Here is a 25,987-nt window from a genome sequence, read left to right as displayed (position 1 = left end):
GACTCGGTTGCATTTTATAGTTGGTATCCTTCCTTTTCCAGTGGAGAGTTATAAAAATTAGAGATTAAAAAATTGTTTGTTTTAAAGATAAGACTGTTATATCGTTTTTAGTGTGCGCATGTGTAGTATATAAAAACATGCATTTTATTTAAAGCTTAATGTAGTTAGGAGCTGAAAACCTACCTTATTTTTAATAACACTAGTACCACTATCTCTAAGGCAAATTCTCATCTTCACAACTCGTATCCTCACAAATCTTAAAATTTTGACAGTGTGGAAATTACCCAGTTGTACCACATGCTGCTCAGTAATAATAATTGAAATGGTGAAAACACCATTACTCACCAATATCGATGCAGTTTGCCAAGATTCAGATTCTGGGGTTGATATTTAATAGTTGTGTGACCACAGGCAAGTTAATTAACCTCATTGTGCCTCAGTTTCCTCATCTGTAAAGTGCTAACAATAGTATATACCACTTGATAACATTATTGTGAAGATTAAAGTAATTAATAGATACAAAGCACTTAGAACAGTACCTGGCACATGATGCTCACTATTTGCTAACTGCTGTCACAAATACGCTACTATCACTACACTTATTATTTTCTTCTTGTGTCATTTTCATACTTTGTTTTCAATTTAGGTGCTCTGACTTTTCCAGTATAAGAATATGAAATCCTTACAGGAAAATTCCTTTAGGATTTTTGTTTAATTAATTAATTTAATTAATTGTATTGCCCTGTGATAAGTATTGATCACTCGGGTGAATGCATTTACAAATAACAGAATAACCTACTTTAATTCCCCCGTTAAAATAAAATGGAAATATTTTTAGAAGCTTTTGTTTAGGATGGGAAGGTAGCTATTGTAGCTCCCTGGTTTATTGCATTTTTTTGCAAACCTCCTTCTTTAATGCTTTTATCCCACAATTAGCTATAGGTTTTTTGCTTTTCTCCCAAACTATTGTATATTTAGACTTCTATAATAGTATTTTAGGATCCTTCTTTACTAAGGATTCCTGTTCAGAATTCTGAAAATTGGTTAGGTGTGAAGTCTGACAATGTAATATATTTTTTAAAGTATAATTATACCCCCATAATGTAGTCATATTATAAGACTAAAATACTTATTTCATGATTTCTAGTTTTGTACATAACATTTTTTGTACTGCTTTTAGAATTATCCTTAAGGACAAGATCTTTTTCACTCTTTATTCTTTATTCATTGATCTTTAAACAACTAGAAACATTTACAGCAAAATTGGGCAAGTTGAGTATTTATTATAAGCTGACTAACTTTTTTTATTCCAAAAATGCATGTGACAATGAAATATTAGGAGTTTTTTTTAACAGATTATGAAGGCAGTTCCAAAAGAAAAATTCGAAAGTTTTGTGTATTGGGGGAATAAATATATAACTTTCCAAAGTGACTACTTTGAAAGGACACATACTTGTATTTACTTATTAAATATTTGTTTGAAAGACTGCCTGCTGTCAGCTTTCATAGATTGACAGTTTAAATAAAATATAGTCACTGCCCTTAGGGATCTTATAGTGCATTAAGGTTTACTATATTTGGGTAATATAGTATTACTATTTTATAGTACCACTTTTTATATGACAAACAAGCTATGATTTGCTTTTGATAAACATATTTTAAGTATTCCCTCTACTTTTTCATTTTAAAAATATTTTTTTCTTTTAGACTGAAACTATATAAATTTCCTTTTCTAGGAAAGAATACCCACCTCATGTCCAAAAATTTGAAAGTAATCCTGTAAGGTTAAGTCGGCCCCAAGGTGTTGGTAAGTGTGCAGTTTTTTTTGTTACACCTGTGAAGGGTTTTGAGTAGTTGTAAGAAAGGTAGAATAGGAATATGGTACCAGTTTTAGAATATTCCCAGGTATAATAGAAATATATAGACCCATTTTTTTATAATTGATTTGAGAATTTATTTATTATAATTGTGACCTGATATCATTGGGGAATGGTTCAAGGAGTGCACATTCAGGTGATTATAGTTGGAAATCTTTTTGATTATATTAGCATTGTTGTTAAACTCAGGATCCAAATATTAACTCTAGATGGGTTATAGCTTCACAATTGTGTTTTGTTATACTTTGTGATAATCTTACATTATGTGATTTTCTTGAGTAAAATGGTTTTGATCCTAAAATTTAGAATACATTAGGCACTGAATTAAAAAGAGTCCATACCTGATAAAACTGTGCTAATAGTAGATGTTGGAAAATTATTATAAGTAGAAGTTTATATTTGCATTGAAATAATTTTTAATACAGTGATATATTAAGCAAAAATAAAATAAGAGCAGATAGCATTTATGAAAAATGTTTCACCATCAAATTGATGTTCATTATCTAGAATACAGATTCTTAATCTGTGTGTCCATTTTGTTTGTCCCAGACCTTTGCTTGTTTATTTATTTATTTTTTGACTTAAAAAAAAATTATAATTGATTTACAATATTATATTAGTTTCAGATGTACAGCATTATGATTCAGTATTTTTACAGGTTATTCTTTATTAAGTTGTTACAAGATAATGGCTGTAATTCCCTGTGCTATGGAATATATCCTTGTTGCTTGTATATTTTATGAATAGTAGTTTGTATCTCTTAATCCCATAGGCCTTTGCTTATTTAAATAGCACTAGGGGCTCTTATTATCCAAAATCTAATGATTTTAAGCAGCTCCAGTGGGTAAGACTCCGCGCTCCCAGTGCAGGGGCTTAGGTTCGATCCCTGGTCAGGGAACTAGATCCCGCATGCATGCCACAACTAAAGAGTTCACATGCCGCAACTAAGCGTCCACGTGCCGCAACTAAAAAGTCTGCATGCCACAACTAAAGATCCTGCATGCTGCAACTAAGACCTGGCACTGCATAAATAGATAGATAGATAGATAGCAGCTAGGTTTTCCTGACTGCCAGCAGTTTGTTGTTGTTGTTGTTGTTTTGAAGCACCTACGTTGTTCTTCTAGTTTGGGTGAAAATCTTTTGTGCATGTATTGAACATATCCTGTTTTATAAAGAGAATGTCCCAAACTTAGCTTCATCCTTTCTTAACAACTTTGCAGTTATTAATGTGAATTATTATACTTCGCAATGCATAGTTCTGTTCACTAAGTTTAAGTGCAGTAATAATGACTAGCCTCTAACATTCATACCTTAAACCTTCATTGAATTCTTAATCTGCCCCAGATGCTGAGTCAGATGCTTTACATTCATTATTTGTTTTTATCGTAGCTCCCTACCCAAGATCTCAATAAGCTAAATTCAACTTTACTTACAGTTTGTACAGAGGAGGAAATTGAGGCTCAGAGGGATTACACAACTTGCTCAAGGACACAGACTAGTATTGGAATCCAGGTCTATTTAATGCTAAAGGCCATGCATTCTCTTAACCACTGCTGTGCTTTACTATTTTCTCCTTAGATCAGAAAGAAACTTACTCCTAATCCTCAGGGAAGAACTGCACAATAAGTACTATTATCATTCCCTTTACACAGATGCATTTCAGTAAGTTAAGTGATTTGGCCCATTCTATGGTTCTAGATACCAATCAGCCCCAGACTTTTTTGAAAAATTTTTTGTTTATTCAATAATATTCATTAAGTAGATAAGAATAACCTTTTTTTAAGAAAACCTTTTTATTTTGAAATCATTTTAGACTACTGAAAAGTTATTAAAATAGGACTCATTTACCCTTTACCCAGCTGCTCCTAATGTTAACATGTTACAATCATGGTACATTTACAAAACTAAGAAATTGGCATTGATATAACATTCTTAACTAAGCAACAGACCTTGGTCTCATTTCACCAGTTTTTCACTGGTAACTTTTTTCTGTTCTAAGATCTAGTTTGGGATCTTACATTGCATTTGTTTGTCACATCTCCTAAGTTTCCTTGACAATTTTGAAGAGTAATGGACAGTTACTTCATAGAATGCTTTTCTGTTTGGAAGTTTGTATGATGTTATCTTATGATGAGATTGAGGCTATGCATTTTTGGCAAGACTCATGAAAGTGATGTTGTGTCTTTTTCTACACATTATACCAGGGGTTGTATGATGTTGATTTGTCTTACTGCTGGTGATGTTAAACATGATATCTTGGTTAGGTGGTTTCTCCACTGTAAAGTTATTTTTTTTCCCTTTGTATTTAATAAAGATCTTGGGAGAGATACTCTGACACTATGCAGATACCCTCTTTTTCCTCAAAATTGCACTCACTGATTTTGCATCTATTGGTGGATCTTGCTGGCAACAGTTATTACTTGGTGTTTATCTAATGGTAATTTTCTTCATTTCTTTTACATTTATTAATTGAAATTCTTTTGTAGGAAAGAGCTGTACCATCTCCTTTATTTACTCATTCAGTTTATGCCTGTGGACTCATAATAAAGTGTGTGTGTAAATACATACTTACATACATATATATACACACACATATATACACACATATACATATATATAACATATACATATGTATGTTATATATGTATGTGTATATACCTATCTCTATATATATATGTGTGTGTATATATATGTATATATATAGATAGATAGATAGATAGATACATATATATATATATAGGGTTGGCCAAAAAGTTTCTTTGGTTTTTAAGCAAAAATAAAAGACACATTTTTCATTTTCGCCAAGAACCTGATTGGACAACGTATTCACACTTTTGTTCCACTACCTTCTGCCATTTTTCAGGCAACTTCATAATTCCATCTTCCCAAAACTTTTTATCTTTTCAAACAAAGAACTGTACCAGTTGCCTTTTACAGTCTTCTGGAGAATGGAAATTTTTTCCATTAAGAGAATTTTGTAAAGGCCGAAATAAATATAAATAGAAAGGTGCAATGTCTGGTGAGTACGGCGGATGAATCAGAACTTCCCAGCCAAGCTGTAACAGCTTTTGCCTGGTCATCAGAGGAACATGCGGTCTTGCGTTATACTGATGGAAGATCATGCGTTTTCTGTTGACTAATTCCGGATGCTTGTCGTCAAGTGCTGCTTTCAGTTTGTCTAACTGGGAGCAGTACTTGTTAGAATGAATCGTTTGGTTTTCCGGAAGGAGCCCATAATAGAGGACTCCCTTCCAGTCCCGCCATATACAGAACATCACCTTCTTTGGATGAAGACCTGCCTTTGGTGTGGTTGGTGGTGATTCATTTCGCTTGCCCCACGATCTCTTCCGTTCCACATTAGTGTACAGTATCCACTTTTCATAGCCCGTCACAATTTGTTTTAAAAATGGAACATTTTCGTTACATTTTAGAAGAGAATCATATGCAGAAATACGCTCAAGGTTTCTTCTGCTGAACTTCTGTGGATCCCAAACATCAAAGCAATTAACATAACCAAGCTGGTGCCAATGATTTTCAACTCTTTATTTGGATATTTTGAGTACGTCGGCTATCTCCCTCGTGGTATAATGTTGATTGTTCTCAATTAATGTCTCGATTTGATTGCTATCAACTTCAGCTGGTCTACCCGACCATGGAGCATCATCCAGCAAGAAATCTCCAGCACGAAACTTCACAAACCACTTTTGACACATTCAGTCAATCGCAGCGCCTTCTCCATACATTGCACAAATCTTTTTTTTTTTTGGGGGGGGGGTTCATTTGCGTTTTTAACCTTTCTTGAAATAATAAAGCATAATGTGCCAAAAATGTTGCTTTTTTCTTCCATCTTCAGTATTAAAATGGCTACACAAAAATTCACCAATTTTGATGTTTTTTTTAAAATGCACACTGATATGACAACTGTCGCAACACAATCTAACAAAATTGTTTCAAATGAATTTAAAGACAACTAAGCACTACCAGAGGCATCTTATGGAAAAAATGAACGAACTTTTTGGCCAACCCAAAATATATACATACACACACATATTGTGTGGACAGGCAATATTTGTAAACTTTGGGAAAGGGATATTGGTATATTTAACTTGTAAACTATAGCTGCTTTTGTGTAGGTAGGTAAATGTATACTTGGGTATAGTATGAATGACAGTGCTATAACAATATTGCATATATTGTTGCATAAAGATTGCATTTTATTTTAGGATTTCCTTTGGAGATAGTTTTTAAAATGGTGAGATTTCAAACCCCAGGATCAGTAGTTTCTGGCGTATCACCTGGAATAATTTTCTCCTAAAAAGAAATCACTGTCTTTTTATAGCTCTTAACACTTAAAGTAACTTCCTTTATTATTGTTTTTCTCCTTTATTTTGCATTTAAGAGGCACAATATGAATTATAGCCATTTGTTAGCACTAAGCTAACAAGCATTGATAAGCAGTTCTCTAGGATTAAATTAAAGCTTGTAAACTATTAAGTATAATTTTTGGGCAGATCAGATATCCTGTTTCTTTTTTGTTTGGTGTTTTTTTAATATTTTTTCTAAGCATGTAAAATAACAACATATAACTATAAGAGCTCTTATTTTTTTCTCTGTTGTTTCTTTTGTTTCTTAAACTTCCTTTTTGTTTTCCAGTCTGTTCTTTGTATTCTTGTCAGAGAATTAATAGACGTTATATACTGTCTCTGAGTGAACATTTAATTATATTCTTAATGTAATTACATTATGACATCAACCTAAATCACCTGACTTAGCACTGTTTAACTCATGTGCAGAAGAAAATTATCCCCTCACTCTTAACCAGTCAGGGTATCTTCTCCTGGTACCTTAACATATAACTTGCTAGACTTCTATGCATATATACCCATTTTTTTTTAATGCGTTTATACTATGTTTACTGTTCTGTAACTTGGCTTTTTACTTTGTTATGTTATTATCCAGTTTCTATACTCTCATTAAAAGATATTGGAATATCAGAGGAAAACCAGAATGAAAAATACAATTAAAGGAAGTTTAAGAATCAAATAGATGAATTTACATATAGTGGACTTTACAAGTTAATATAGCCAAGTCTCTGTGGTCATTTTTTTCGTGAATGCATAGTGACCCACTATATTTCTGTACCATAATTTAGGTTTTTAATGTTTTGATATTATATACATTATTAATAATTTAGCTCATATTATATATTTTATCTATTATTTCCTTAGATCAAATCCCTAGAAATAAAATTATAAGGACGAAGTTTATGCACATTTTAAAGACTTTCTTTTTCTTTCTTTTTCTTTCTTTTTCTCTTTTGAAATAAAATTTACATACAATGAAATGCACAAGTCGTAAGTGTACACAGTTAAATACATTTTGACAAGTACACATACCTTACTAACCCAAAGCCCTGGGAAGACATAGTACAAATGATATCATCACCGCAGAAAGTTCCCTCATCTTCCTTTCAGTTACTCCTCATCCCTGCCCCCTCAAAGGTAACTATTTTCATATAAGTGGAATAATACAATGTGTACTCTTTGTTGTAAGTCTTCTTTTCACTCTGGATAGTTTTTTTGAGATTCACCCATGTTGTTGCATGCATTAGTAATTTGTTACTTTAGTGTTCCATTGTATGGCTGTACCAGTTTGTTTATCATTCTCCTGATGATGGATACCTGGGTTGTTTCCAGGGGTTTTTTGTTTGTTTGTTTTAAGATTATGAGTAAAGCTACTATAAATGTTCTTTTTATGGAGGACATTTTTTTTTTAATTTAGGTTTTAAAATTTATTCTAAAGATCCAACCTATTAATCACTTTTACTTGTCTCATAATATCTTCCATATTCTAACCTTTTCTGCCTATCTGGAAATAGTGTGGTATATTAAAAAGACATTGAGCTAGAAAATCCAGCACGAAATATCCCAGTCTTTTTTTTCTTCATTGAAGTATATAGTTGATTTACAACTGTTGTGTTAATGTCTGGTGTACAGCAAAGTGATTCAGTTATAAATATATATTCTTTTTCATATTTTTTCCATTATACGTTATTTTAAGATGTTGAATGTAGTTCTCTGTGCCCTGCAATAGGGCCTTGTCTTGTTGTCTATCTATTTTATATATAGTAGTTTATATTTGCTAATCCCAAACTCCTAATTTATCCCTTCCCCACTTTCCTCTTTGGTAACCATAAACTTGTTTTCTATGTCTTGTGAGTCTGTTTCTGTTTTGCTTTTTAAATAAGTGCATTTGTATCATATTTTAGATTCCACATATATAAGTGATATCATATGATATTTGTCTTTTCTTTATCTTACTAAGTATGATAATCTCTAGGTTCATCCATGTTACTGCAAATGGGGTTATTTCATTCTTTTTTATGGGGAAGTAGTAGTAGTCCATTGTGTGTGTGTGTGTGTGTGTGTGTGTGTGTGTGTATACACACATATCAATCTTCTTTATACATTTATCTGTTGATGGACATTTAGGTTGCTTTCGTGTCTTGGCTATTGTCAGTAGTGGTGCTGTGAACGTTGGGGTGCATGTATTCTTTTTGAATGAGAGTTTCATCTGGATATATGCCCAGGAATGGGATTGCTGGGTCATACGGTAATTCTATTTTTAGTTTTTTAAGGAACCTCCATACTGTGCATAGTGGCTGCACCAATTTATATTCCCACCAACAGTGAAGGGGAGGGTTCCCTTTTCTCCATACCCTCTCCAACATTTACTGTTTGTGGACTTTTTAATGATGGCCATTCTGACTGGTGTACAGTGATTCCTCATTGTAGTTTTGATTTCCATTTCTCTGATAATTCGTGATGTTGAGCATCTTTTCATGTGCCTATTGGCCATCTGTATATCTTCTTTGGAGAAATGTCTATGTCTTCTGCCTGTTTTTTGATTGGATTGTTTGGTTTTTTTCATTATTGAGTCATATGCACTGTTTGTATATTTTGGAAATTAAGCCCCTGTCGGTCGCATCATTTGAAAATATTTTCTCCCAGTCCATAGGTTGTCTTTTTGTTTTGTTGATGGTTTCCTTTGCTGTGCAAAAGCTTATAAGGTTGATTAGGTCCCATTTGTTTCTTTTTGCTTTTACTTCTATTGCTTTGGGAGATTGACCTAAGAACATTGGTACTATTTATGTCAGAGAATGCTTTGCCTGTGTTCTCTGCCAGGAGCTTTATGGTGTCTCATGTTAATCTTGGTTGTTTGTTTTGTGTGGTCTTGGGTAAACACTCAGTATTCACCTTCTCATCCCCAGAAGGAGGCATTCAGTGAAAGCAAGAGTGTCACATAGGTTTCATCTCAAGTACCTCCCTGGAGTACTTTGTTGAGGGTTTGGCACAGTTTAGCAAAAATGACTTCCATGATCAGTTAGCTGCTAAAACTTCCATGAGCCTCTTGTTAGGCATTTGCCATTCCTGGACCAGTCAAGTTTTAAATCTTTTGCCATATTATGTTTCTGGCTATAATTTGAAGCTAGTTAATTTTCACATGAATTGTCATAATCTTCTCAAATGTTTTTCTCTTTCCATGGAAGATAGAATCCCAAAGGAATTTCTTAATCCTGACATTGACATTAACTTATTTATGCTTATTGTCTCTTTGTAGATCTACTCTAGTTTCCCATACACTGTCAGTCATTTGCCATACTTCCACATCACGTTGGTTTCAGAAGTTTCATCTTAAAACGTCTAATTAATGTCATTCTTTGCATTTTTTTTTGATAAGGACCTCAGTAGAAATTCATTACTTCACATTCACCAGAGACTTCACATAGGAGAGAAGCCTTTTAAGTGTGATCAGTGTGGTAAGAGTTTTAGTCGGAGTTCAGTACTTATGTTCATCAGAAAGTCCACACAGGAGAAAAACCATGTAAGTGTGATGAGTGTGGTAAGGGCTTCATTCAGAGTTCAAATCTGCGAATTCATCAGTTAGTCCACACGGCAAAAAAGTCCTATAAATGTGATGACTGTGGTAAGGGCTTTACCCAGCACTCCAATCTTCAGATCCATCAGAGGGTGCGTACAAGAGAGAAGCCTTACAAATGTGACGGCTGTGGGAAGGACTTTAGTCACAGCTCAGCTCTTCACATTCATCAGAGGGTCCATATGGGGGAGAAGCCCTATACTTGTCATGAATGTGGGAAGGCCTTCAGCAAGAGTTCCAAACTTCACACTCACCAAAGAGGACATACTGCAGAGAAACCCTATACATGTGAACAGTGTGGGAAGGGCTTCAGTCAGAGTTCACATCTTCTCATTCATCAGAGAGTCCATACTGGAGAAAAACCTGTTGTTCCTCTTTGGTTATCCTCTCCTCTCTACAGATTGACCTACTGTTTACTCACTCTGTGCATTCTTATAATATTCTTTGCATTTTCTGTCTCTTTACTTTAGTTCCTTATAGATTATCTTGATTTAGGAGGTCAAGATTTTAAAATCGTTTTTCCCTATTATTTTTCTTTTTTTTTTTTACATTTTTGGTGCCAAAATTTATTTTCTTAAAAATCTAAAAACCTCCTAAAATCATTTTGTAACAACACAGTGATACAGAAGAGTTTCCATATTACAGATGTAAATTCAATGAAGAGGGTATACTAGTATATATAAACTGTTGCAAAATAAGCTTTGGGGGGAACATATGAACATTAGGTGTTCAGTATGAACATTTTCTATTTTCAGGTGAGGTTCAGGTGCAAAAATCTGAGATTACTGATTGCTAGAACGTTATTTAATTGAGCCCACGAAATGATTACAAGGTTGGGATTTTTAGGCCATAAATGAGGATTAAGTACAACATTGAAGGCAATATTTAAAATGCCATCTTAGGGGGTATAAACCTTTAAGTTGGGAAAGTAATTTCCTTTTTACCTGATTTCTCAAAACTAATTTCTCCAAAATTTTCTCAAAGTAATTATTGAGCCAATTCATAGTATTAACTTACTTAACATTAGCTCTTTGGGTAGTTTGTATATTGGTTCTGTGGTTTTTTTGGTTTTTTGTTTGTTTCTTTTTTGTTATCTATTTTGTGTATAGTAGGGTATATTTGTCAGTCCCAATCTCCCAATTTAACCCTTCCCCTGCCCCCCAGTAACCATAAGATTGTTTTCTATATCTGTGACTCTATTTCTGTTTTGTAAATAAGTTCATCTGTACCATCTTTTTAGATTCCACATATAAGCGTTATCATATCATATTTGTCTTTCTGTGTCTGACTTACTTCACTCAATATGACAATATCTAGGTCCTTCCATGTTGCTGCAAATAACATTATTTCATTCTTTTTTATGGCTGAGTAATATTCCATTGTATATAAGTACAACATCTCCTTTATCTGTTCATCTATCAATAGACACTTAGGTTGCTTCCATGTCTTGGCTATTGTAAATAGTGCTGCTATCAACATTGGAGTGCATGTATCTATACATAGAAAACCCTAAAGATGCTACAAAAAACTACTAGAGCTCATTTATGAATTGGGTTAAGTTGCAGCATACAAAATTAATACACAAATCTGTTACATTTCTATACACTAACAATGAAAGATCAGAAAGAGAAAGTAAAGAAACAGTCTCATTTACCATTGCATCAAAAAGAATAAAACACCTAGGAATAAACCTACCTAAGGAGACAAAAGGTCTGTACTCCAAAAACTATAAGACACTGATGAAAGAAATGGAAGATGACACAAACAGATGGAAAGATATACCATGTTCTTGGATTGGAAGAATCATTGTTGTCAAAACTGACTATACTACCCAAGGCAAACTACAGATTCATGCCATCACTGTCAAATTACCAGTGGCATTTTTCACAAAACTAGAACAAAAAAAATCTTAAAATTTGTATGGACACAAAAGAACCTGAATGGTCAGAGCAATCTTGAGAAAGAAAAACGGAGCTGGAGGAATCAGGCTCCCTGACTTCAGACTATCCTACAAAGCTGCAGTCATCAAAGCAGTATTGTACTGGCACAAAAACAGATATATAGATCAATGGAACAGGATAGAAAGCCCAGAGATAAATCCGCTCATCTACGGTCAATTAATCTACAACAAAGGAGGCAAGACTATACAGTGGAGGAAAGACAAGTCTCTTTCAGTAAATGGTGCTAGGAAAACTGGACAGCTACATATAAAAAAATGAAATTGGAACATTCTTTAACACCATATACAAAAGTAAACTCAAAATGCATTAAAGACTTAAATGTAAGGCTGGGTACTATAAAACTCTTTGAGGAAAACATAGGGAGAACACTCTCTGCCATAAATCACAGCAAGATGTTTTTCGATCCACCTCCTAAAGTAATGAAAACAAAAACAAAAATAAACAAATGGGAACTAATTAAACTTAAAAGCTTTTGCACAACAAAGGAAACAATAAACAAAACGAAAAGACAACCCACAGAATGGGAGAAAATATTTGCCAATGAAGCGACCAACAAGGGATTAATCTCCAAAATATACCAACAGCTCATGCAGCTCAGTAACAAAAAAACAAACAACCCAATCAGAAAATGGGCAGAATATCTAAATAGACATTTCTCCGAAGAAGACCAAAACATACAGATGGCCAAAAAGCACACGAAAAGATGCTCAACGTCACTAATTATTAGAGAAACACACAGGTCACAATGGCCATCATCAAAAAAATCTACAAACAATAAATACTGGAGAGGGTGTGAAGAAAAAGAAACCTTTCTACACTGTTGGTGGGAATGTAAATTAGTATAGCCACTGTGGAGAACAGTATGGAGATTCCTTAAAAAACTAAAAATAGAGCTACCATGTGATCCAGCAATCCCACTCCTGGGCATATACCCTCAGAAAACCATAATTCGAAAAGATGTGTGTACCCTAATGTTCATTGCAGCGCTATTTACAGTAGCCAGGACGTGGAAGCAACCTAAATGTCCATTGAGAGAGGAATAGATAAAGAAGATGTGGTACATATAATAACGTTTTTCTCTATTATCAATAAAAATTTTCAGTTTCTCTCGAGGCTTGGACCCCTTGTTTCCCCCCTTGTTAATTGTGTTAAGAGGTAGAGAAAAATGTGACATAGACATGATGAGATAGCTGTAGTGGAGAGAAGAGTGTGAGTAAATGATCAGGGTTGAAATGATAATAGTTTTTAAAATGGCAGTCTCTGAGTAGGGTCTGGCAGGAAAGTGATATAGAGACATACTCAAGCAAAATGATTTGCAGTGATATTGTGGGGATTACAAAGTTTCCTAAAATACATTTAAAAGGAAAAAGCTTTTTTGTGTACTTACAAAAATTTAATTAGCAAGACCAAGAAAAGTTGGAGGAGGGAAAAAAAAACCGTGTTTTAAGACAGCTGTCTCTGTAAATTAAATTATGCCAATAATTGGTTGTGTATTCCAGATAACTGTTGTGTGTATTTTCTGAATTCTAAATCTTGTGTGCCTCCTTTTTTACTTAGTGCCACGTTCTAGTTCTTTAATACTCATTTGTATGGAAACTGCTTTTTATATCTAATCCATCTAACAAAGTAAGTTAGCCTTCATAGAACTATAGCTAACAGCTAGATGCTTTGACTGGAGCAGCTGCTCTGTAACCTCAGGTGTTCTTGGGAGCAGCTTTCCTTTCCTTTCCCTGGCTGAATCCTTATGTTTCTAGATCTTCGACTGTATCAGTTTCTCTGTGTGACAGAGTTAAGACATTTTCCGAGGTGACATAGTACTAACATCCCTTCCTTTCAACCATGTGATTTCATCTTTTTTCAATGTGTCATATAGTCTTTTCTGATGTGATTCATTAGTCCAGCAAACATTTTTTGAGCCCCTGCCTTGTGCAGTTCCTAAACTCTGAGAAAACAGGTGACTAAAACATGATTTCTGCTTTTCCAGAGCTCACAGTATAATGGGAGGAAAAGATCAGTACAAATAATTAGCTTAAAATAAAATGAGTACTAATAGAAGTATGGATAAAGTGCTGTGGAAGCTCTGAGTATTTGCTTCATCAAGCTTAGTGTGAGATAGAGGTAGCTTCTTAACAAAGAATAGTTTGAATTTACTAGATAAATAGGGAGGTCTTTGCTTGTGAAGAGAACAGCGTGTGTGTATATATATATATATATATATATATATAAGAAGGTGAAAGAGAAAATGTCCTGGAGAAATGCACTTATTTGAGGTATAGTTTTTTTGGAATTAAGACTGGAATATCAGTGCAGCCTTCTGCTTGGCAAGATACGGGGTTTAGACTTTTTTCCTTAGCTAATGGAATCATTGAAAGATTTTAAGCATTAGAATGGTAGAATCGTATTTGACAGATGACCTTGGCAGTAGGGGAGAAGGATTTGAAGCAAACCAAATTGGAGTGAGGGAGATCAGTTTAGGTAGGAGTTAAGCATCTGAAATATAGTGGCGGTAGAGTTGGAGAGGAAGGAATGAGTTCAAGAGCTATTAGTAGAATTCACTTGACTGTGAGAAAGGAGACACAAGGACAAGTCAACGCTTGCTCAGATTTCTAGCTTTGGTGTCCAGGAAAATAAAGGTGTTCAGACTGGGCAGTGGATGAGAAGGTAGAGTCGCTTAGTGGGACTATGTGTAGATAATCTCCTTATTTTAAAAAAATCAAAAGATAAGAGGATGTAAAAGATAGGAAAACATAAGTATTTAACAAACTTGGAATTATGCAGGTAGAGCATTTTAGTTTATAGATTCATTAACTTTTGTTTTAGAAACATATGTTCATTTTTCTTTGCTGATGAAGTCAGATTGTAATAAATGTTAAATTGTTCTGTTTAGAGTTCGTTAAATCATTTAAAAATTCGAATTATGAATTAATTAAAAATGAAAATGATTGAATATACATTGAAAAATAATGAAGAAAATTCTCTTTTGTGTGTCTTGAATTCAAAAAACCATTAAATTGAGAATTAGTTTAGTTGCCTTTATCTAAACAGTTGTACCCAATGTTTGAATTCAAATTTTTCTCATTACCAATAAGAAGAGTAACCAACTTAGGGGGAAACAATGTGTGTGTGTGAGAGAGAGATTCAGTGTAGGAAGAGCTTTTCTGCCTTAGTTGCACAGAATAAGCTGAAGAGAATATTGGTACACTTGATGAAAATGGTCCACAGTTTGGGGACTGGCAGAGAGATCCTGGTAAAGAATAGTCAAGAGCAACCAGGAGATGGCCACTGGCTCTGACCTAAAGTTCTGTTTTTCGTTATTGTACATATTGAAACATTAGTTTATTTTAACTAAAACATAATTTGATAATATAAGTTAGTCTTTTTTTCATAGCAAAAGATCATGAGGAATTTATAAAGTTTAATTTCAGTACTTTTTTTTCCCCTTCCTTTAGATCGTATAATGAAAAAAACAGAAGAGTCTGAATCACACCTGGAATCTGAAATTAAAAAGAAGGTTGCACAGAAACGTCACAGTAGTACATATTCGTCTACCCCACCTTCTCTGTCTCCTGCTTCCAAAAAATGTGTAACTGATTTAGAGGTGGGTAGAGAAATTATTCTTTGTCGCTAATCAATTGGTATTTTTATTAATATTATTTTTAGTATTTATTAAATTCTAGGTGACCTTTCGAATAGGACTGGAAGAGAACTAGAAAAGTTATTTAGGCACACTTTTCTGCCTTCATTAGATCATTTTACAGTTATCAAAAATCCAGAATATATGTCTTTCTGAAAAGAATTTGTGAGTACCTCCCTGCAGCATACTTCAAATGATTGCTCTCAATCAGAAGTTTTTAGAAATAAGTTTAAATTTATAGAAAAAATGATAAGTATCCACATATTCTTCCATTTAATTCCCCAGTTTTCCACATTTGCTTTATTGTTCTCCCTCACTCTGCCTTTCCTTTGTGTGTGTGTGTATTTTTCTGTACCATTTGAGTATAAGTAAGGCAGAATGCCCATTTACTACATAATACTGTAGTGTGTTTCCTTAAAAAAAAAAAAAATTCTCCTATATAACCAGAGTACAACTGTCAAAGATTTTTAATTAACCTGGATCCAAAATTATCATCTAATCCACAAACTTCATTCACATTTTCCCTAACCAGTGTCCTTTATGGGAACAGGATCCAGTTCAGGATCATGTACATTTAGTTGTCATGATCTTCAGTCTTCTTTAATCTGGAGTAATTCCTTGATATTCCCTTGTCATTAATAACCTTGATATTTGTAAGGAATATAGGCCTCTTACTTTGTACCTCAAGTTGGGTTTGTCCAATGGTTCATCATGATTTATACATTTTTCAAGAATCCTCAGAAGTGATGCTATGATCTTACTGCATCATATCAGAAAGAATATAATGTTAATTTGCACATTACTCACTTTTATCTTAAGATGTACTCTTCTAGATTTTTCCAGATATTTTAGTATTTATTTTATTTTGGCTGCGTTGGGACTTTGTTGCCGTGTGTGGGCTTTCTCTAGTTGTGGCAAGTGGGCTTCTCATTGCCATGGCTTCTGTTGCGGAGCACGGGCTGTAGGCACGCGAGCTTCAGTAGTTGCAGCATGGGCTCAGTAATTGTGGCTCGCCAGCTCTAGATCATGGGCTCAGTAGTTGTGGCGTACGGGCTTAGTTGCTCCGTGGCATGTGGGATCTTCCCAGACCAGAGCTTGAACCTGGGTCCCCTGCATTGACAGGCGGGTTCTTAACCACTGCGCCACCAGGAAAGTCCCTATACTCATTTATTAATAAGAGTTTTTTCTTATCCCACGTTTACTTATATATTTTTCTATTTTTATCAGCATAGACACATAGATTCTTATTTTACTCAAAACGGTTATACTCCATAACTATCATTTTTCATTTTGATGCTCAAATTGTCCCAGACTTGGCCCATTGAAATTTCTTCAAGCTGGCTACTGTTTCTTTTTGACATATTCCCATCATTATTTGAATACTTACTTTATGGTATAACCAGATGGTCTAGACTTCTTTGTATTTTCTCTGCATCAGCTCTAGAGTCATGCATTTCTCCCAAGGAGCCATTGTTTCTATAAGTGGAGGGAAGATATTTGGGCAATAGTTGTGCTCCTTGCTACTGGGTGTCACATTTATAGGCCCTCTCAGTGACTGAACTAGGAAATATTTGTGTGCATATGTGTTAATATTCAGTACTTATTAAAATCTATGAGTTTACATTGACAATTCATTTCTAGTCCAACACCACAGTGTTTACTTTAGCCTTTTGTATGTTGCATGTTTGTAACTCCCTTCTCTGACAGTGAGAAACCTGTCTCCCATCATCTCCAGTGTATTTACTTATTTGCTCTGTTGCTTTTTATGTGCCCAGTCCTCTGGCATGCCAGCCTAAGGTCGGCTTGGGACATACTGGCCTCCCCCACAGTGCTTGGCCCACTGCTTGACCCAGGGAAAGGAGGAGAGAGGAAGAAAGCTCCTTCCCAAACACATCATCCTTCCTCCATTAGGCATGCAAGCTAAAAACCTCAGAATTTTTTTTTAACATCTAATATATATTTTCTTTCTTTTTATGTTTACTCCCATGTCACTTATTCTTTTCTTGGTGGAGATAAAGAATAGATTGGAGCCATCCTCTACGTAACTTTAAATTCTTGAATAAGATTAGCGGTTTTTCTTTCCATGTGTAGTCTGTGAAATTTCACACTGTGTACTGCTTGTAAGAAAACAAGGTCTTTGGTATTTAATGAGACTATAAAAAGTTCAGAATATTTACACAGTATGACATTATCTCAGTGGTGTCTCATCAAAGGCAGGCTCTTTCTTATTAAGTATAGTTGGTTATAATTAATGTGTAGAGACTGGCAGATACTATGTGATATGTAATTTGGATTTATTTTATTTTTTAAGTCTTCCACTGACCAAAAGGGGGGAAATGACACTTTAATTAATCTTTGTTTCCCAAAAGAAATTATACTTAACATACAATTGTTAGGAAAATTTACTACTTTACTAAAAGTAATTGAGCATTGTTGAGATTCTAGTTTTTAGGTCACTAGGTTGGTAAAATTCTTAATCTCTAGTTTTTATCATGAAAAATTTAATATCATGTTTGGTTCAGCTGATCTGCATTTTACTCCTAATTGTTGCAAACTGTTCTAAGATATGTGTTTCTTAGCTGATGGAAGGCATATGATAATAGCTCATGATATATTTCCTTCTGTATTTTAATATTAAGAATTTTGATAGAGAAGTGCTTTTTCTGTTTCTGTATCAATTTTATAAAAGAAAATATGTGAAAGTATTGCTTTTCCATGGGGTTCTTTTTACTGAAATACATCCTTTATTATAGACAATAAAGTATTGGAGACAGTCTGAACCCAGCTTGCTCATATCCTCGATTCTTAAAAGGCAGAGTTAGCTCATATATAGCTGATTCCCACTGTGGCAAATGGGGGTCTAGCTCCCACATAAATGAATGTATTTAAACTTTTTTGAGTGTACCACGATATTTTTTAAGCCTAGCTAGAGGTGGAAATATGTCTACGCTCATCATGAAAATAATGGGGTTTAGATATTTTTTTAGAGGATTAGAGGGTAGTATGTAGATAGGGACTGCTCTGTTGTTTATGGGTTTCCCTTTCTGGTACAGTAGGATGTGGTCAACCATTTGCATTATTTGTATACTTATTTTCCTTCTTATAGGCATAAGTGCTACAGAACCTTGTTCACATAAATAGGTACATGAGTGTGGAAAGAGTTTTATCACAGTAATATCACCAGATACCTTGAACTCCTTCTGCGTTACATGCTTCAAAATTACATGACACTCTACTGTCAAAAAACATTTTTTAATGATATCACAATTGTAAGAGGCCTAGATTAGGCCTTCCTTAAAATATTTTTGAAGTACTGTCTTAGAAGTAAATTATCTTGTAAAAGTTTTTGTTAATCAGAACTTAGAATTGATTCATTTTTCCAACATTTAAAATTCTCCTTCTGCTTGGTTCAGTGATTTTTATACCCCAAGGCAGTGCACCCTTGTAATATTTCAAATGGAAGATGGGATTAGTGTTCTTTTTTTTTGCTTTTAAGTATGAGAAGAACAATTGTGTCAGGTGATGCTTTGACATGAGAAACATAATCAAATCAGTTTTTGGAAAGGTTGCATGTGTGAATTGAGGATCTAGATGTTGATTCCCTTGAGATTATATATGTCCCGTATGCCTTAGAAAATCTTTATGTAACCCTTGATGAATATACATAGTCCAATTTGAAGACTGCTGGACTCGATGGTTTGGAAATTCCTTCCAGCATTCTGATGCTAAATCTCAAGTAACATTCAGGGTTTGTGGTAGCCACAGTGATGATAATGCGAAGTAGGAGATTCAATTTTGAGATTGCTGTTGTTGTTGTTCCATGATGTGGAAATAAAATGCCAAAGTCTTTTGTTTCTTTCCTTATTTTTTATTTTTTGGAATTTAAGGTTTCTAAACAGTGTGGATATTGTCCAAAATGTGGAAAAGAAAAAGAAAATCAGACCAAATGCCAAAGTTGTGGTATTCCCTTTCCTAAGGATTCGCAAAGAAATTGCAGACAAGCTGTAACTTCGAATGAATCTACTGGATTATTAAGAACATCAATTCATCAGAATTCTGGAGGACAGAAGTCACAAAACACAGCATTACCAGCCAAGAAGTTTTATGGCAACAGTGTGGGAAAGGTTCCAGTTGATATTATTGTGAATTGTGATGATAGTGGACAGAATTATTTACAGACTAATGGGAAAGTCATTTTACCTAGGGCAAAAGTAGCCAAAATCACAAACCTGAAAGAAAGGAAAACAAGCCTGTCAGATCTAAATGATCCAAGTAAGTATTTTACTCCCTTTAGTATTGCTGATATCAATCCGTTACTTTTCACTTATATTTTTAATGTGAGCATGAACATATTTCCAAAGTGTAGTTTTAAAAGGTGTCTTCTTGTGTCAGTTCTGTGACATGGTTTTTGGGTAGATTATTAAAACTGTCCATGTAGTTGGAAAATGTAACTGACTTTGTTCTTATCCCATCCATCTTAAATAGTTTTAAAAAAAAAAAAAAAAGACACAGACCTTGGCCCTAGTCTTAGGTCAGGTGCCAGTTATGCCCCATTTTGTAACTTTGACCTGGTTAATTTAATCTCTGATTTGTATGTGGATATATTTCCTACCTGATAGGGTTCTTAAGGGAGTAAATTTAAAAATAACATGAAGTGCCTAGCATAGCTCAGTAGAGCGTTTGACAAAAGAAAGGACTCTAAAAATTCGTTCCCATCGTACTACTTTTGTTCATCTCCTAAATCTTTTTTCCTGTCTTTAGTCACATGTACATATGTGTATGTATATGAAATGCAGTCCTTTCTGTAACAAATGGCACAAGATTGGAAACAATCATGAACTGGTTGAATCAACTATAGTGTACGTAGCTGTACAAGGGGGAAGAAAGATCTTATTTAATATTGTGTACAGTGATTTCCAAGATATGTAATCAAGTGAATAAAGCAAGGTGCAGATCAGAGCTTATACTATGCTACTCTTTATTTATGAAGGGTGGGAGAATATAGGTTTGGTTTTTTTTAAATGAAAAGATATGTCGAAAGCTAATTTTAAAAAGAAGTTAGTTGGAAGGGTAGGAAACTGTAGGAGTTAGGGATAGATGCTAGATCTCTCCAAATATACCTTGTTTTATAGATTTGACTTTGGAACCATGTAAATGTTTTACATGATTATAAAACAATTAAGTTGGAGATTTAAAACAATAAAATCAAAAACAAAATGAAACAAATGAACTTAATTATATATCTAGTTGGTGGCTTGAACACACAGAATTATTTCAAATTAATTTACATTAAATTAATTTGTGGCTATACATCCCTAATGTTCAAACAGAACTCCAAAGAAATCCTGACTGTATTCAGTAACATTATTATTAATAATATTAGTATTGCTATTTTTAAACACACATTGATAAAACAAACAAGCAATTATGTCATTGTCTCCAGAAACCAAGATTTTCAGTGTTATAGAAAAGGGATACAAAAGCAAAGTCAAAGAAGTAAAAATAACTGTAACTTTAAATTTGAAATGGAGATAATACTGGAACTTACTATATATTTTCTGTTAAATAGAAAATATTTTTTAGTTTTACCCATAAAAAATGCCTAGAGGGCTTCCCTGGTGGCACAGTGGTTGAGAGTCTGCCTGCCAATGCAGGGGACATAGGTTCGTGCCCCGGTCCGGGAAGATCCCACATGCCGCGGAGCGGCTGGGCCCGTGAGCCATGGCTGCTGAGCCTGTGCGTCCGGACCCTGTGCTCTGCAACGGGAGAGGCCACAACAGTGAGAGGCCCGCGTACCACACACAAAAAAATTTTTTAAAAGGAAAAAAATGCCTAGAAACAGTAAGCGACCCTTTATAGAAACAAGCAACCCTAGTTTCCATACTTGTGTTTTTGAATACCATTTTCCACTAAAAATAATTGGAGCGTCTCAGAGAAATGGCTGACTCCAGGTTTGGAGCACAGATGTATGAGATAAATCTCAATCATCAAGTCATATCAGAAAGCATGGAAACAGTCACAATCAGCTGTGGTCATGTCAAAAGCACACAGGAGCCTAAATGAAAGGGCTCCCACTGACCAAGAATGAGACTGTTTGGATCACAAAAGAAATCATAACTACTATGTATTGAAATATGTCGAATTTATCAAAATTATTTCATAATGATATCCCCCTACTCCCTCACAAAGAAAAAAGCTCCCCATTTGGTTACCTTATAAAAGGGATACAATCAAGAATTTTTTCAACCTCAGAAACATGTCAAATTCTGTCTTAATTCAATTCATTGTGAAAACCTTAACGCATACCAGTACGTTAGGTTATTTTCCAAAAGAGCTTTGTTTGAAAAGGAATTACTGGGCTTCCCTGGTGGCGCAGTGGTTGAGAGTCTGCCTGCGGATGCAGGGGACACGGGTTCGCGCCCCGGTCCGGGAGGATCCCACATGCCGCGGAGCGGCTGGGCCCGTGAGCCATGGCCGCTGAGCCTGCGCGTCCGGAGCCTGTGCTCCACAATGGGAGAGGCCACAACAGTGAGAGGCCCGCGTACCACAAAAAAAAAAAAAAAAAAAAAAGAAAAGGAATTACTGTATGACAGCTGTCCAGCCAACACTCTGTTATGATGTTATGAGGATGCTGATATTTTAATATTTTATGATACATTTTAGTGTTATACCAATGCAATATTAAATGTTTATATCATTTAAATCTTTACTAATGGTGAGGTTTTTACGTGTTAATGTAAGATATAAATAAAACTAACTTAATAGGCAGTTCAAACCTTATACTGGAAACTCAATGTCCTGAGGAGATTTCCAGGATGAGGGCAACTGGAAGTTAGTAAGGCTAAGTTGATAAGTGAAAAAACAAAATAAATCCATGTGGTTCTGAGGTGCCTTAAACAGTTTACTATTTAGAGCTTTATCTAGAACCATATCAACTATGAATTAAAACCATAAAGCTTAAATTTGCTTCCCTCCCCTGCTCAAAAAAATAAAAACTATATTATATATATAGTTATATATATGTATAAAAGTTTATATATATATATATATAAACTGTATTTCTCATTAAAGTATATGAAAAAATATCTTCTGTTTTAAGATATTTATTACATGCTTATTGGCCCTACGTTGTGATACAAGCTTACATACTAACCAGTTTAATTTGGTTTTTACAATCCTGTGAAGTAGTTACTAATGTAACCCTCTTTTATAAATGAGGCAACCTAGGCTTAAGCCTAGTCTTAAGGCTTCTCAATATTATATACATACGGGCTGTTGGAGTGTAGATTTTAAAAAACAGATTTTTCTGGTTGCAAAGTCTCTTTATATACTTTATCATTCTTAAATTTGTATTCCTATTAAAATACTTTATTATTACGAAGCTTTTATTCTGTCCTTGGTGGTCAAATAATAAATAAAATGTACAGTGTCTCAAGTAGTGATAAACTCTATGTGGAAAAGTGAAGCAGTTCCAGGAAATAGAAAGTGACAAGTGTCACAAAAATGCTTGCCAGAACTGACGCAAATAGCTAGTAAGTGGCAAGACCCTAATTTTCAAGTGTGTGTAAATCGGCTTGGACCTTCTAATCTGGCCTGTTAGATTTTGTGTTAATAAAATACCAGTTCTGAAAAAGATCAACTTTAGCATTTGCTCCTGAGACTGGATAGCAAAATAAAAAAGATGAATGGTGTGATGCTAGGGGTGATGCCTCTCTCGACTTGTATATGACTCAAAAAATATTAACTAAGCATTTATGCATATGATATGGAAAAAGAAAATTGCTTGTACAAGTTTATACATTGTTCAATACATGACTTTCTTTGCCAAGCAGTTTTAGATGCTGGGAATATAGCAGTAAGCAAGGCACTATTTTTGCTCTTTTACAGTTTACATTAGTGGGGAAAGACAGATGAGCAAGTAAACATCCACAACAAAAGACAACAGAAATTTAAATTAGTTGATGTGAATAAGTACCTGTGTTCTACTTTAGACTGGGGGTTCGATCAAAAAGTGATATTTAAGCTAATATTTGATGACCAAAATGCAAAAAAGTGTTAGGGGAATTACAGTCAGACAGGAACAAGCTGGTGGTGGCGTTTGAGGAGCAGAAAAAATGCCGGTATACCTGGAACATAAAGAGGGAAAAATGGAGTAGTATGAGAAAGTAGGGTAGGGCCAGATTACGTAAATTTATGAACCAAGGTAAGGGGTTAGGACTTGACTCAAGTGTAGTATGCTGGCTCTGTGCGATTACGATATAGAGATGAGTTTGATAAGATTCAATAATGAGTACATGGTAGAAGAGCAAATTACCTTAATATAATGTCTTGCCCACGTTCATTTACTAAACAAGATTTATTGAGCATTAGGTACTGGTCCAGGTTCTCCCAAAGACCAGTTGTGATGTTAGTGGTTCTTTGTGTGAGATAAAATTATTTGGTCACATGCAATTTTACACACATTTGACATGCGTGCTATTTTGTGAATAATTGATATGCAGATTATCTTCATACCTAAGACTTTCTGGAACTCTGAAATAAACCTACTGATAAACAATTTTTGCTGTAACTTGTGTTACGTTTCTGTGTGGGTGATTGTGATGGACTATAGAATCAATTTTACATTTGTATGTTGTTTAAAAAAATGTCAGTTCTAATTATTCTCCAAATTTAACTTTTCATCAGATAGAATGAATTATATCTTCATTTTTAGTAGTCTCAGATCCGGAGGAGATGGAAAGCAAATTTGGTCTATTTCCCACTTTGTTCATGTATTTACATTTTTAACTGACAGGAATGAAATATCTGAAGTATTTAACATTTTCTTTGTAGTCATTTTGTCCAGTGATGATGATGATGATGACAGTGATAGGACTAACAGAAGAGAAAGCATCTCTCCTCAACCTGCTGATTCAGCGTGTTCTTCCCCGGCACCCTCCACTGGGAAAGTAGAAGCAGCACTAAATGAAAACACCTGTAGAGTAGAGCGTGAACTAAGGAGCATTCCAGCAGATTCAGAATTAAGTACAGTTACCTTGCCAAGAAAAGCAAGAATGAAAGACCAGGTACTTTTCACATTTATTGACATTTATTCAGATTAAATCTCCTTTGGTATGTAAATATTTGGGGGGGAGGACAGTTTGGCAGTATCTTAGGAGAAGAATGAATTAGTCATGAAGTAGGACTTAAAATAACACTTGGAAGATTATTTGAAAGAACATTAAAACATATACAAAAATAAATTTCAGTTAAATTAAAGGCCTAAAGTGTAAAAAGTTCAACAAGAAACATCAACCTTATAGTAAGTGAAATTTAAGTGTAAATATACTTGTATAATCTAGTGGGCAGGAAAAGGTCATTTTAACTTGGGTGTACTTTACCATAATATTGTGATTTTACTATATTTTATTTTATATTTTACTGTATAAAATTTTAAAAATACTCAGATGGCAAAGGATAACAGAAATTGTGGCTATAGACTACTGGCAAGAATCCAAGGCAAAGGGTACTTTCCTTATATGCTGATGAAAAAAAACTGAGTTGTTATGGCCTTTTGGGAAAGCAATGTAAAAACATCTACTGAAATATTTAAAAGGTATACTGAATGACCAAGTAATTCATTCCCTAGACTCAATCTCAAAGGAATCCTCTACTTCCAGTGCTTAGACTGTATGTATAAATAGGATTATTAGCAAACATAATCATTGCCCATTAATATAGAAATGGCTGAAGAAACTATGGTATATCTATACCATGGACTGTTATGCAGCCACTGACAATAAAAATCAGAGCTATATCAATGACTTTTAGGATTTCTACATGGCCCTGCTTAGTGAGAATACCAAGATGCAAAAATATGTGCATATTTTCTTATTTTTGTAAAAATAACTTAAAAAAACTTTAAAAAATTATATGTGTATGTACATATGTCAGGAATTCTAGAAGTTATAGATAAAAATATGGAACCATACATACTTGATGAAGATGGGAACTGTAAGAAATGAAAAACAAAATAGCTATAATAAAATATAGTTAAATTATAGAAAAAAATATAGATTGATATTTTTAATATAATCTTGGGGAATGCCTTTCCAAACATTTCAGTACAAGCAAAAATAATAAGAGATGAATATATTTGATTTAATGGAAAGTACAGAGCAATGAACCAAAACACCATCCACAGAATTTGATAGGTAATGCAAATGGGAAAAAATAGTGAAGTATGTGACAAAGTATGAGTTGGTCCTTTATATATTTTTAGTTTCTTAAAAAATCAAGAAATAGAAACAAGCCATAGAAAAATGAGTAAAGGGTATGAATAGAGTTTTTTTTTTAAGTAAAGTACTAAAAAAGAAATTAAAATATATTTTAAGTGTTAGATGGCTGAAAAATTTAAACTATAGTAGTATTTCTTCTTGGCTAGTGTTTGGAGGAATGGAATATTGGCTGTGTGAATTGGTATAACTATGCTGGCGGGCAATTTGGTGATAATCGTATATTCCAGGATTTAGCTGCAAAAATGCTTGCCAGAGAATATTGTGTCATGGGAAAAGGTCAGAAAGAACTCAGATGTCCAG

General features: G+C 34.2%; 1 protein-coding gene across 10 annotated transcripts in view; it reads left to right on the top strand.

Annotated features, from left to right (window-relative positions):
- SENP6 (SUMO specific peptidase 6) overlaps window positions 1-25,987 on the top strand; it is a 106,352-nt gene that overhangs the window by 50,024 nt on the left and 30,341 nt on the right. For 9 of the 10 annotated variants that reach the window (XM_059083066.2, XM_059083068.2, XM_059083065.2 and 6 more), the window contains 4 exons: window positions 1,737-1,807; window positions 15,226-15,374; window positions 19,298-19,682; window positions 24,243-24,475. In XM_059083066.2, the coding sequence (XP_058939049.1) occupies window positions 1,737-1,807; window positions 15,226-15,374; window positions 19,298-19,682; window positions 24,243-24,475 (838 nt within the window). The remainder of the gene's footprint in view (window positions 1-1,736; window positions 1,808-15,225; window positions 15,375-19,297; window positions 19,683-24,242; window positions 24,476-25,987) is intronic. The other variant, XM_067011297.1, reaches the window with a different exon arrangement.

Source organism: Kogia breviceps, chromosome 13 (assembly GCF_026419965.1).
Source record: "Kogia breviceps isolate mKogBre1 chromosome 13, mKogBre1 haplotype 1, whole genome shotgun sequence".
Taxonomy (NCBI): domain Eukaryota; kingdom Metazoa; phylum Chordata; class Mammalia; order Artiodactyla; family Physeteridae; genus Kogia; species Kogia breviceps.
The sequence above is the reverse complement of the archived record's forward strand: the minus strand, read 5'-3'. Positions and strand labels throughout refer to the sequence as shown.